Consider the following 11,135-nt stretch of genomic DNA (forward strand, 5'->3'; position numbering starts at 1 on the left):
GAAGCGGCTCCAAACCCACGCTCTGTGTTTCCCTCGTTCAAGGACGGGCGGCGGCCGCAGCCCCGGCCCCTCCTCAGTCCCGCGGCCCCTCCTGCCCCTGAACCCCAGAGCGGGAAAATGAAGGTTATCCTTGGGAGAAACAAAGGATTCGGTTTAATGGCCGCGTTGCTGTTTGATGGTATCTCGTTCCACGGGGTGTTTCCACCCCCGCCCGCCCTCGGTGCAGATTTAGGGCAGGAAGGGGCGACGCGGGCGCGGGAGCTGCTCCACCCCTCGCTCTGTTTACTCCAAATAAACCCCCTGTGCCCTCGCCTTATAAGTCAGGGCAGGTGACGGGGACAAAGGGGACCCGGCAGCGGTGGCCGCACCCGGGCGATGCTGCAGGTGGGGCTCAGCCTGCCCGGCTCCCCCGGGGGGGCGGCCGGGGGCTTCCCCGGGGCCGAGCGGGACGGGGGCGAGGACACGGGCACCGGGCGAGGTGAGTGCGGGACGGCCCCGCTCGGGCCGGGGACACGTCCAGCAGAGCAGGGACAGGGGCCGGAGCGGAGGAGAGGGGCCGGAGCAGAGCCACAGTTCCTGCCCCAAGCCCGGGGCTTGTCCCGGGGGGGGCAGAGCTGGAGCCACCAGCCCGCACCGGGGACCGGGTGGGCTCGGGGTGATGCTCCTCAGGGCTCCGGGCAGGGCAGCACCCGGCTGAGAGGAAGAGGTGAATTTGGGGACATCGGGTCAAACAGCCCCTGCTTCAGCCCCAGTGTTGTTTCAGCCTGGTTTCTATGGCCAGGAGCCTGCGGGATTGTGCTCGGGGTCGGGCTGTGTCCAGGGCAGGGAGTCAGGATGAGCAGCCACCGCAGCAAACTGCTGCCCCTTCCCTGACCCAGCACTGAACCCGATCTGCTGGTCCTCCTGACCTCGAGCAGGGGCCAAACTGAGCTGGAGAGCAAGAGCCAGAGCCGGACCCAGCCCAGGCTCAGGACTCTCTCGATGTGCCACCCTGTGCTGTCCCCCGTGTCCCCTCGGGACAGAGGTTTGGCTCGGTGCGAATCCATCCTTGACTTCCCAGGCACCAGAGCACATCCGAGATAGATACACTCGAGAATTAACGGGTGTGAATTGACTTTATCCCTGCCAATGAATCCCTGCCCAGCAGAGCTCACCCGGGGGGGACAGCTCCCGTCTCCTGTGCAGGGTTTGGAGCCGAGCTGTCCTGCAGCCCCGGGGAAATGCCGCTCCCGTCTCTCTAGGAGGAGCTCAGGCTCTGCTCTTCCCGGAGCAGGGCTGGCGGCTGCCCGAGCCCTGCCCCTGGGCTGTGTGCGGGAGCCTCCCGCGATGGGGACCTTCTGTCCCCAAGGGGCTCCTCAGGTGCTCACCAGTCCCTGCGTGCGGTCCCGGGCCGGGGTCTCTCCAGGTGCCTGGGGGCACACGGGGCACAGGGACCCTCTGCACCCCTAGAGCAGCCCCGCACCCCCGGCGAGCCCCTCGAGCTGCAGCACCTTCTCCTCGCCCCTTCTCTCCGGCTCCCGAGTGGCCGGAGGGGTCGGGAGGCTTTGGCAGGAGGCAGCAAGAGGAGGGCAAACACCCGAGGGCGGCTTTGCCCCCTCTGCCTGGGCTCGGAGCAGCCTCGTCCTGGGCTGCCCGACCCGGACAGGACCCTCCTGCCCCGCGCTGTCCTTGGGAGGGGACACGATGCCGATGGTCCCTCTCGGCCTCAGCATCACTTGGGCCCTGCTGCCCCTGAGGTCCCTCCTCGCCCCTGCAGAACTGGACTGGGACTGAGCTGCTCGTCCTCCTCAGTGGTGTGACATGTCCCCGGGGACAGGGACTGTGTCCCTGCTCTCTGCACCTCCCTCTCAGCAGGTCACAGGCTGGGAAGTCAGGAGCTTTTAGAGGGGTACAAAGCCCCTCACGGTGGGAGAAGCAGCCCTGACACCCAGCTGGGACCTGGCCCTGAGCTTCCCCAGGGTCCTGAGCTGAGGGGAGCAGGAGAGGGCAAAGCAAGCAGCTCCAGCCAGGCAAAGGCTGAAAACCTTCCCCTTGCAGGGGACAATAAAGAAATACAGGACGTGGCTGTAAGACTTCAGAGCACCCTCTGCCAGGGTGAAACGCTGTTGGCTGGGGCGGTGGAGAGTGTTGAATAAAAGGTCTTTGTCCTGCAGAGGCCTTTGGCTCATCTCCAGTCACCATCGTGGTCACATCCGAGGCTGACAGCTGGGACACCGACGCCTCCTCCTGTGCGGGCTGTGGACAGTTCGTGGACTGGGACAGGATGCCGGACCCGCAGCGGCCGGCACAGATCCCCCCGGACATCCTGAGCAAGCCCCAGAAGGAGCTGAAGAAGCTGGCGAGGGAAGGCTGCTGGGCCATGAGCCACGCCCTCAGGGCTCGGCTCTACCACCAGCTCATCCAGCAGGTCTCCTGCCGGCTCATCACCCCAGACGCTCTCGTCTACAGGGACGTGGCGAGCCGGCTCTTCGGGAAGCCCGGCGGGAGCTCCCACCCTCTGCCAGAGTTCCTGGAGGGATGCCCCATGCCCACCTACTGCCTCAACCCGGAAGGGGTCACTGCCCTGAAGAAGATCCTCATCTGTGTTGGCAACCTCTTCCCTGACATAACCTACAGCCCGATCCTGCCCTCCCTGGTGGCTCTGCTGCTGCACTACAGCGAGGACGAAGCTCAGTGCTTCGCGAGCATCTCTCGCCTCCTCGCCAGCAACGCTCCCCACACCAGCTACATCGACCAGTCCTTCCTGGCCCACCAGGCCTCCTGCATGACATTTGGGGACCTGGCCAACAAGCACTGCCCAGCAGCTCACAAACTCATAGCCAGTGCCTCCAAGAACGTCTTTGAGGTCTACTCAGAGTGGTTGTCGTGGCTCTTCCACGACCTGCCCTTCGCTTACGCCATCCGTGTGCTGGACGTGTTCCTGCTGGAGGGGCAGAAGGTCCTGTACCGCATCGCCCTGGCCCTGCTGAGGCAGTTCAGGCTCTCGGGGAGCTCGGCCGAGCCGGAGGGCACTGACATCAAGGCAGACCTGCAGGCTTTCGTGCAGAACATTGCTGAGCACGTGACTGTCGACAAACTCCTGGAGAGAGCCTTTGGCATCCGGCTGTTCTCCCGCAAGGAAATCTGGCTGCTCCAGATGGCCAACAGGAAGGCGTTAATGGAGAGGGGCATAACCATGGTGCAGAGCAGGTAAGGAGACCTCTCCCCTTGCCAGCCCGTGGGGCTGAGCAGACAGAATGTGAGCTACTGTGGAGACACACGGGGGGAGCTTCAGGGACCCCTCGCAGCTTTGGCTGTGCTGGGGCCTCCCAGCCCCTCGGGGGACCCTGTTGGGAGACATGGGACAGCCAGAGCTGGTGGTGGTGGCAGAAAGCTCACGGTGCAAAAAGCAGGACAAAACCTGATGCCTGGGGGCTGCACCCCAAAAAGCAGACGGGCCCCAGAGCTCGGCACAATGTCCCTCCCCCTGTGCAGGCAGCCCTTCCACCTGGCCGTGGACATGCAGAACTTCAGCTCCAGCATCGTCACCACTCAGGAGATGCGCCTCGTCTGGTCCTGGATCCCCGAGCGCTTCTCCCTCTTCCCCCCCCTGCTGCTCTTCTCCACCTCCCAGGACGGGTGCAGCCTGCAGAGGTAAAGCAGCCCCTGCCCAGGGGCCGGGCGGGTCGGATGTGTGGGGTGAAAACTGGGCAGGGGTTGGTGGTGTAGAAAGGAGCAACACAGAGTGTCCCCAGGGCACATGGGGGGGCTGCTGGGGACTGTCCAGGGCTCAGTTCAAGACCCTGAGTGTGATCTGGGCCGGTGCTGACTCAGGGGAGAGGGCTGAGGCTCACTCAGATGGTGATCAGCAACTGGGGAACACGGAGCCCTGGGGATGTGCAGTGCTGGGGATGTCCCCTGTGCCACACTGGCCATGCTGTGAGCAGCCAGGTCCAGCCAGCACACCCTCCCCAGGGCTCCAGCTCCCTCCCAGGGATGGGACACAGGGGCTGCTGGGCACTGCAGTCAGTGCTGTGGCTCAAAACAGGCAGGAAACCCAACCCTGTCCTCTGTAGGAGCCCCTGACAGTGAGAGGTGCCGAGCTCAGGGCAGGGGCACGTGGGAACATCCTGCTGGGGGCAGGCACCAAACTCCAGTTAAAAGAGCCCAGGTGTCAAGGCCAATGCCCAAAATTGCAATAGCAAGATGTGTCAGAGCAGGAGAGAGCCCAGGGCCCCTGGCTGTGGAGTGCAGGGTGTGTGGGAAGCAGGGACATCCCCACATCACTCGGTGCCGGGGTGTTTCTCTCCTGGGATGCAGCTCAGGGCGGAGCGGGAAGGGCACTGGGATCACTGGGATGTCCAGGACTGGGTGCTGCCCACTACCCCCCGTTCTCAGGGCAGTGTTTAAAGGGGGGTGTGATGGGCACCTCAGTCAGCACCCCGAGCTCCCCCAGCCCCTGAGAGGCGAGTGGGTGTCCCATGGCAGTGGTGCAGCCCCAGGAAGCACAGCCCTGACCTTTCCAAGGCAGCACAGGGTGCAGAGCCTGGACTGTGAAACACATCCAGATTAAAAGTGAGCTCGTTGTGTAAACTCCCCCCCAAACATCCCCCCCAGCCTGGTGTCTGAGGGTAGGGTGGGAAGGTTGAGGGTTTGGGTTTGTCTGAGCTTCACCAAGCAAAGGTGATGACTTGAGAGGTCCCATAAGGCAACTCCCTCTGCTCTGCACAAACCCTGGAGATGCTCAAGGCAACTCCCTCTGCTCTGCACAAACCCTGGAGATGCTCAAGCTTTGTGACTCTGAGTTTCTGCCGTGTCCTTCCACGAGCTCCCTTGAGACAGCTGAGAAGAGCCACCACCCCCCTCCTCTCTCCTTCCCAGCCCCGTGCTGGCCACACGCTGGGCTCACTGCTCTGGGGTCTGAGAGCCCCCAGCCCGACCCCCTTGTCCATCTGTGCAGGTTTTACACGTGCTGTGAGGGCTACGAACCGACCGTGCTGCTCATCCAAACCACCGAGGGGGAGGTGAGTGTTTCCCAAGCAGAGGTGGGGAAGGGGACAGGGGGTTGACCCCACTGGCAGTTCTTGGAGCAGCCACGGGGCTGTGTGGTCCCTCTCCTGCCCTGCCCCGGGGTCTGTTCCATCTCCCAGGAGAGAACAAACTGCACCTCCAGCCACCAAGACACCCCTCAGACAGGGGATGCTGCAGGAAACAGGAGGAGTTGGTGAGAGGAAGAGGGGCCACGAGTGATACTCTTTTACTGCAAACACAAGTCATGAATCCTTGCTGAGCAGACTTCCCTCGAGTCAGCAGATGCTTTGTCTGAGCCAGGACTTGCTTTCAAAGCACTAAATGCAAGGTTCTGCCACTGATTGCAGGAGCAGCCACACAAGGGAAATGGAGGAGAAACAAGGACAGTTTCTGCTGGAAGCTGTGAAATAACTGCAACCCCCCCTGAGCCAGGGCTCTTCCAGGGGCTCTGACAGGGGCTCAGAAACCTGTATTTTCTCTCTCCACTCTCATCCAACAGCGGAGGCGAGTTCTGTGAATTGTTCAGGCCTCCCAAAGATTTACTGACCCACCACTGCTGATGTCCCCAGCCTGACACTTCAGTGTGGTGTGGAGATAAACACCTGCCACCCCCAGGGCCCCGTGCAGGTGACCTGTAAAACTTGGTTTCCTACACATTTTAGCTGATGTTATTCCTTGGCTGTGCCAAGGACAGGCACGAGTTCCAGCCCTCAGTGGGTCCCTTCCAGCCATGGTCAGGTCAAGGACATCCACACCAGGGTCAGCCTTGGGCACAGAAGCCGAGTGGACTCACGGCCAGAGCACCAGTGATTGTCAGTGCAGGACTCAGCTGGCACAGCAGAATTTGGCTCCCTGACTCCCCCAGGACTGAGCAGAGCCCCTGCCCTGCTGACCCCATGGGCCACTGCCAGTGCTCCAGGGGCTGGCTCTGGTCCTGATCTCCCACTGATCCCTCTGCTCTCTCCCAAGGTGTGTGGGGCGTTTCTCTCCTCCGACTGGAGTGAAAGGAAGAAGAGCGGGGCAACATCGGCCTTTTTTGGGACAGGGGAGTGCTTTGTGTTCACTGTAAGTCATGGTTTATTTCTGGCTTTGGCCCTTCATTGCTGTTTCCTTGAGCCCTCAGGGCACAGTGAGCCCCGAGGTGCTTCCTCCCCACGGCCCCAGCACTGCCCTGAGCTCTGGCAGGAATTGCTGTGCTGGATCAGAGCAAGGGGAGACTCAACTCCTGCCCTGGGTGAGCTGGGGCTGCCCTGAGCCCCCCAGGAACGTGTGATACCCCCGGGTGGGTCTGGGAGCCCCTCCTGGCATGGCAGCAGGGCAGGTTTCTGCCCAGTTTGCTCAGGGCAACTCCTGGATGGGGCATTCCCAAATCAGCCCTGGCACCCCCGAAGAATGAACAGGCTGAGCTGGACCAAGAGATCCCAGGGACAAAGTGCAGCATCCATCTGATATCCCACTGGCATCCACCCAGCATCCACCTGGCACTGTGGGCAGTGCAGGTTTGCCCATCTCTGGCAGCACCTGGCAAAACCAAAACCAACTTCTCAGCCACACCCACCTCCAGGGCAGCCCTGGCACTACCAGGATGCCCTGTCCCTTCCTAACTCCAGATCTGGCCTTGGCTCACAGCACTGAATCTGAGCAACCTGACCTGGCTGGAGATGTCCCTGCTCATGGCAGGGACATGCTGGCCTTTAAAGGTCCTTCAGCCCAAACTATTCCATGATTGTATGATCTGTGCCAGGCAGCCCCATCTTCCCCCAGCAGTGACAAGTGTCCCCCAGGCCAGGGCTCTGTCCCCACGTGTCTCCTGCTCTCCAGGTGCGCCCCGAGGCAGAGAGGTACGAGTGGGTGCTCATCAAGCAGCCGGAGCTGGCCAAGGCTGTGCCGCGCTCCCGCCAGCGCTCGCCTTCCCCCTCTCCCGACTCCCGGCCCGGCTCCTGCCCGGGCAGCCCCAGCTCCAGCTCCAGCCGCCTCACCGTGCCCACGCCGCTCAGGAAAGGCCGCCTGTCCCCGTTCCTGGCCGTCAGGCATTTCCTCCTGCCTTCCAAAACAGCCTCCATGTTCATGTCCGGCTCCCGGGAAGGGATCGTTATCGGTAATTAATTACCCACCGGGGCCCCGGGGGTGGGCTCCGACCTCCCACCACTGCTCCGGCCGAAAAGGGCCCTTTGTAACTGCAGGTTAAAACCTGCCCGCGGGCAAACAGCTCCTGTTGGGATGTCAGTTTAAAGGCAGGGCAGGGGAAGGCAGCCCCTCTTCCTCACCTCAGCAGGACAGTGCCGAGCTGCACGAGGGCCGGGTGCTCCTTCGAGAGCCCCGAGGGGGAGCAGCACAGCCCAAACCACGGGAGAGGTTTGTGCCCCTGGGGCTGGGGTGTCCTTCCCCAGCCCTTCCCTCCGCTCTGGGTGGGATGGAGGAGCCGTGGGAGGGGATCAGCCCGAGGAGGGGCCGGGCACGGCCACCGGAGCAGACACGCGGGTCAGGCTCGGGCTGGGAGTGGGATCTTTGTGCCCCCCGTGCTGGGGTGTCAGAAAGCCCTGCAGCACCGCCAGCCTGTGCCCCCCTGGCAGCCCCGGGAGCAGGGTCAGGACAAGCCCGGGCACAGAGAGCCGAGGGGTGGGCGCAGCCCTGAGCCCTCCCAGGCCGGGCCGGAGCCGCCCGAGGGGGAGCTCAGTCCTGAGCCGGCGCTCGCTCTTGCAGGTGGAGGGGGAGGCCAAGCCCTGTCCCTCGACGCCGACCTGCTCTGGGGGCACACGGAGCACTGCGAGACCTTCGACAACCCCCCGCTCTGCCAGGAGGACTTCAAGGTGCAGCTCTTGGAAGTGTGGGGCTTCCAGAGCGCGTAGGTCCCGTGGGGGACGGAGCCCCTCGTGTGCTGCCCACGGACACGGGGACCCCTCCCCGTGCTGGGCACCCCCGGCCGGCCTGGGGCCGTCTCTGCTGCAGCTCCACTCTCCATCCCCCCTCCACCATCAGCCACCGCGGTGCTGTGGAGAGAGGGCAAAGCAGAGCCAGGAACGGCACCGCGGGCGCTGCCTCTGGGGACACTCGGGGTCCCTTCTGCAGTTTAGACCCAGCCTGCTCCACCCAGTCTGGCCCAGTTTAGGGAGCTGGAGGGGAGGGCAGCCAGTCTGGTGTTTCTCACACCTCCCTGGCCAGTTTGCAGCTTGGGGCTCAGCAAACCAGTGGCACCGCAGCATGGGCAGGTTTTGTAGGAATTTTGAGCCCAGGAAAAAACCAACACCAGGGTCCAAAGCTTCAGATTTCACAGGCATCCAGGGAAGAGGAGGAGGTGAGGCACAGCCCTGCATGCTCCTGTGTCTGACCTTCACCCACAGAGCCCAAATTAAAGAACTCTGCAGAATTGCTCTTTCCCTAAAAAGCTCTGCCAGGGTGTCCTCAGTATTTTTTCCTTTCCATGATCATGTACTGGACTTTCTGTCTGGCTGAAAGTTACCCATAGGAGTCCCTCTCTCTTCCCAAGAGGCTGTTTCATCTCTCCACCCAGAGATGGGAGACCTTAGAGCCCCTTCCAATGCCTAAAGGGGCTCCAAGAGACCTGGAGAGGGACTTTGGACAAGGGCCTGGAGGGACAGGACAAGGGAGAATACCTTCAAACCGACAGAGGGCAGAGTTAGATGGGATATTAGAAAGCAATTGTTCCCTGGGAGGGTGGGGAGGCCCTGGCACAGGTTGCCCAGAGAAACTGTGGCTGCTCCATCCCTGGAAGTGTCCAAGGCCAGGTTGGACACTATTTGGAGCAACCTGGGCTGGTGGAAGGTGTCCCTGCCCATGGCAGGGGGTGGAACGAGGTGAGCCTTAAGGTCCTTTCCAACCCAAACCATTCTGGGATTCTGTGATTTCCTTGTAAAGGTCTAACAGGCACATCTCATGCATTCCCAGGCCAGAGGCTGGGGTTGTGCTGTGCAGGCTGTGGAGTCTCCAGTGCAGTGGCAGAGCCTGTCAGTCCCTTTGCAGCTGCACGTGCCACGTGCCCACACTGCCAGGTCAGAGCCATCTGTCACAGTGGGTGTCAGTGCTTGCAACACTCCCTGTGCTCTGCTGAGCCTTTCCTGTGTCTGAAAGGGATTCTGCAGTCCTTTCTCCTTATACCTTATTCCATTACTGAATAAAGTTCAAAACTCTCGGAGAATTAAAAAAACCCACAAAACCACACAGTGGGGAAGCAGCAGGGCCAGGAGGTTGAGGGGACTCTTTATCTGTGTCGTGCTGTCACTTGCCTGCAGTGGGTCAGCACCCCTGCCCCTCACCTCACATCCCATGGCACCCCAGCCCCTTGACTCCTGGCCCCACAGCCCCACAGCCCGTCACCCCCGATCCCCATGGTACTCCAGCTCCTTACCCTGTGTCCCTACAGCACTCCAACTTCTCACCCACAGCACCCCAGCCCATCACCCCATGTTCCCACAGCATGCCAGCCCCTCATGCCACAGCCCCATTGCACCACAGCCCCTCACCCTACAGCCCCATGGCAACCCAGCACCTCACCCTGCAGCCCCATTGCACCCCAGCCCCTCACCCTACAGCCCCATGGCAACCCAGCACCTCATCCCTATTGCCCCATTGCACCCCAGCCCCTCACCCTGCAGCCCCATGGCAACCCAGCCCCTCAACCTCCAGCCCCATTGCACCCCAGCCCCTCAACCTCCAGCCCCATTGCACCCCAGCCCCTCATCCCACATCCCCATAGCACCCCAGTCCCTCACCCCACAGCCCCATTGCATCCCAGTCCCTCACCCTATTGCTCTGTGAAACCCCAACCCCTCACCCTGCAGCCCCATGGCAACCCAGCTCCTTATCCCACAGCCCCATTGCACCTCAGTCCCTCACCCTATTGCCCTATGGCACCCCAGCTCCTCACCCTATTGCCTTGTGAAACCTCAGCCCCTTACCCTGCAACCCCATGCAAACCCCAGCCCCTCATGCCACAGCCCCATTGCATTCCACACCCTCACCCTACAGCCCCACAGTGCCCCAGCCCCTCATCCCTACTGCCCCATGGCACCCCAGCCCTTCGTCCTACAGCCCCATGGCACCCCAGACCCTCACCCTGCAACTCCATGGCAACCCAGCCCATCATCCCACAGCCCCATTGCACCCCAATCCCTCACCCCACAGCCCCATGGCACTCCAGACTCTCACCCTACATCTCCACAGCTGCCCAGCCCCTCACCTCGTGTCCTCACAGCTCCCCAGCCCTGCCACCCCTTAACCTATTTCCCTTTACAAAGAGTCTTTACTCAAATACAAGGAAACTGAAGCCCCTGTGTGCTTGTGGCTTTTTCTTTTTTTGCTCTGAATGGACCCGGAATATCCATCAGCTCGTCCCTTTAAGGCATTTCTGTTCCACCTCCACACAACAAGGTTCTCAGAGCAGCACACAGGGACCCGCCTGTGTCACCCCCCCATTCCCAAGAGCAGGATTTTGTGCTCAGCACTCCCCGTGCAGCGTTTAAAACCTTGAGCTGCCAGTGTTTGCACAAGAAGAGCAATTAGTGAGTGGCTCTGAACAATGGTTAATTAATGTAGGAACAATGATATCTCGCAGGCTGCTGGATCATCTCCTGCCCCCACCAGATGTGAGGTACAATTGGTCACTGGCTTGTAACAAATCTCGGTACAAAAAGTCACATTTTGTGTGGTTTGGAGACAGGCTGACATTCAGCTGTGTCCAGGACCTGCACTTCCCCGGAAATCTGGGAAGGCTGTGGATGTCCTTGGCTGCAGATGCCCTTACAAGTGCAATTTTAACACTTTGTTAAAGGTTAAGGGTGGCTCTGTATAAAGATTCTGTATTGGCTCCAATGTTATCAGTTAAATTGTGCTAGAAAGTTGGGAGTGTCCCATACCATTCATTCCTCATTCTAGGAACTAAGATCTCCATGTGGCATGTGTCTGGGAAATGAAGTGTCCAGGTTGTTACATACTCCTTTGTAATCCTTGTATGTGCTTTTGCTGAACCTTTAAGATCTTTGATTTACATGGAAAAAATTACCATAATAGACAGTGGAAAAGACAGAGGATTCCTGCTGGTCCCTCTGATATTGCTCTTTTACTCCTTATTAATATTTCAGAATAATGAAGCCTTGCCAAGGCTTTTT

The 11,135-nt window shown here is 60.9% G+C and overlaps 1 protein-coding gene and 1 long non-coding RNA gene across 2 annotated transcripts; one reads left to right on the plus strand and one right to left on the minus strand.

Annotated features, from left to right (window-relative positions):
• The first annotated feature begins 339 nt into the window (after nt 1-339).
• On the plus strand, nt 340-10,105 carry LOC135424441 (TBC1 domain family member 24-like). Its single transcript, XM_064675659.1, has 7 exons — nt 340-478; nt 2,154-3,189; nt 3,475-3,633; nt 4,940-5,003; nt 5,980-6,075; nt 6,832-7,108; nt 7,714-10,105. Exons 1-7 carry the CDS (start codon nt 376-378, stop codon nt 7,857-7,859), a joined length of 1,881 nt encoding a protein of 626 aa, XP_064531729.1. The 5' UTR covers nt 340-375; the 3' UTR covers nt 7,860-10,105.
• LOC135424442 (uncharacterized) lies at nt 9,727-10,286 on the minus strand. Its single transcript, XR_010435225.1, has 3 exons — nt 10,171-10,286; nt 9,883-10,090; nt 9,727-9,851 (listed from the first exon to the last, which is right to left on the minus strand). It is a non-coding gene; the product is annotated as an uncharacterized LOC135424442 (long non-coding RNA).
• Between the last annotated feature and the right edge of the window lie 849 nt (nt 10,287-11,135).

This window comes from Pseudopipra pipra, chromosome 19, assembly GCF_036250125.1.
Source record: "Pseudopipra pipra isolate bDixPip1 chromosome 19, bDixPip1.hap1, whole genome shotgun sequence".
NCBI classification, from domain to species: Eukaryota; Metazoa; Chordata; class Aves; order Passeriformes; family Pipridae; genus Pseudopipra; species Pseudopipra pipra.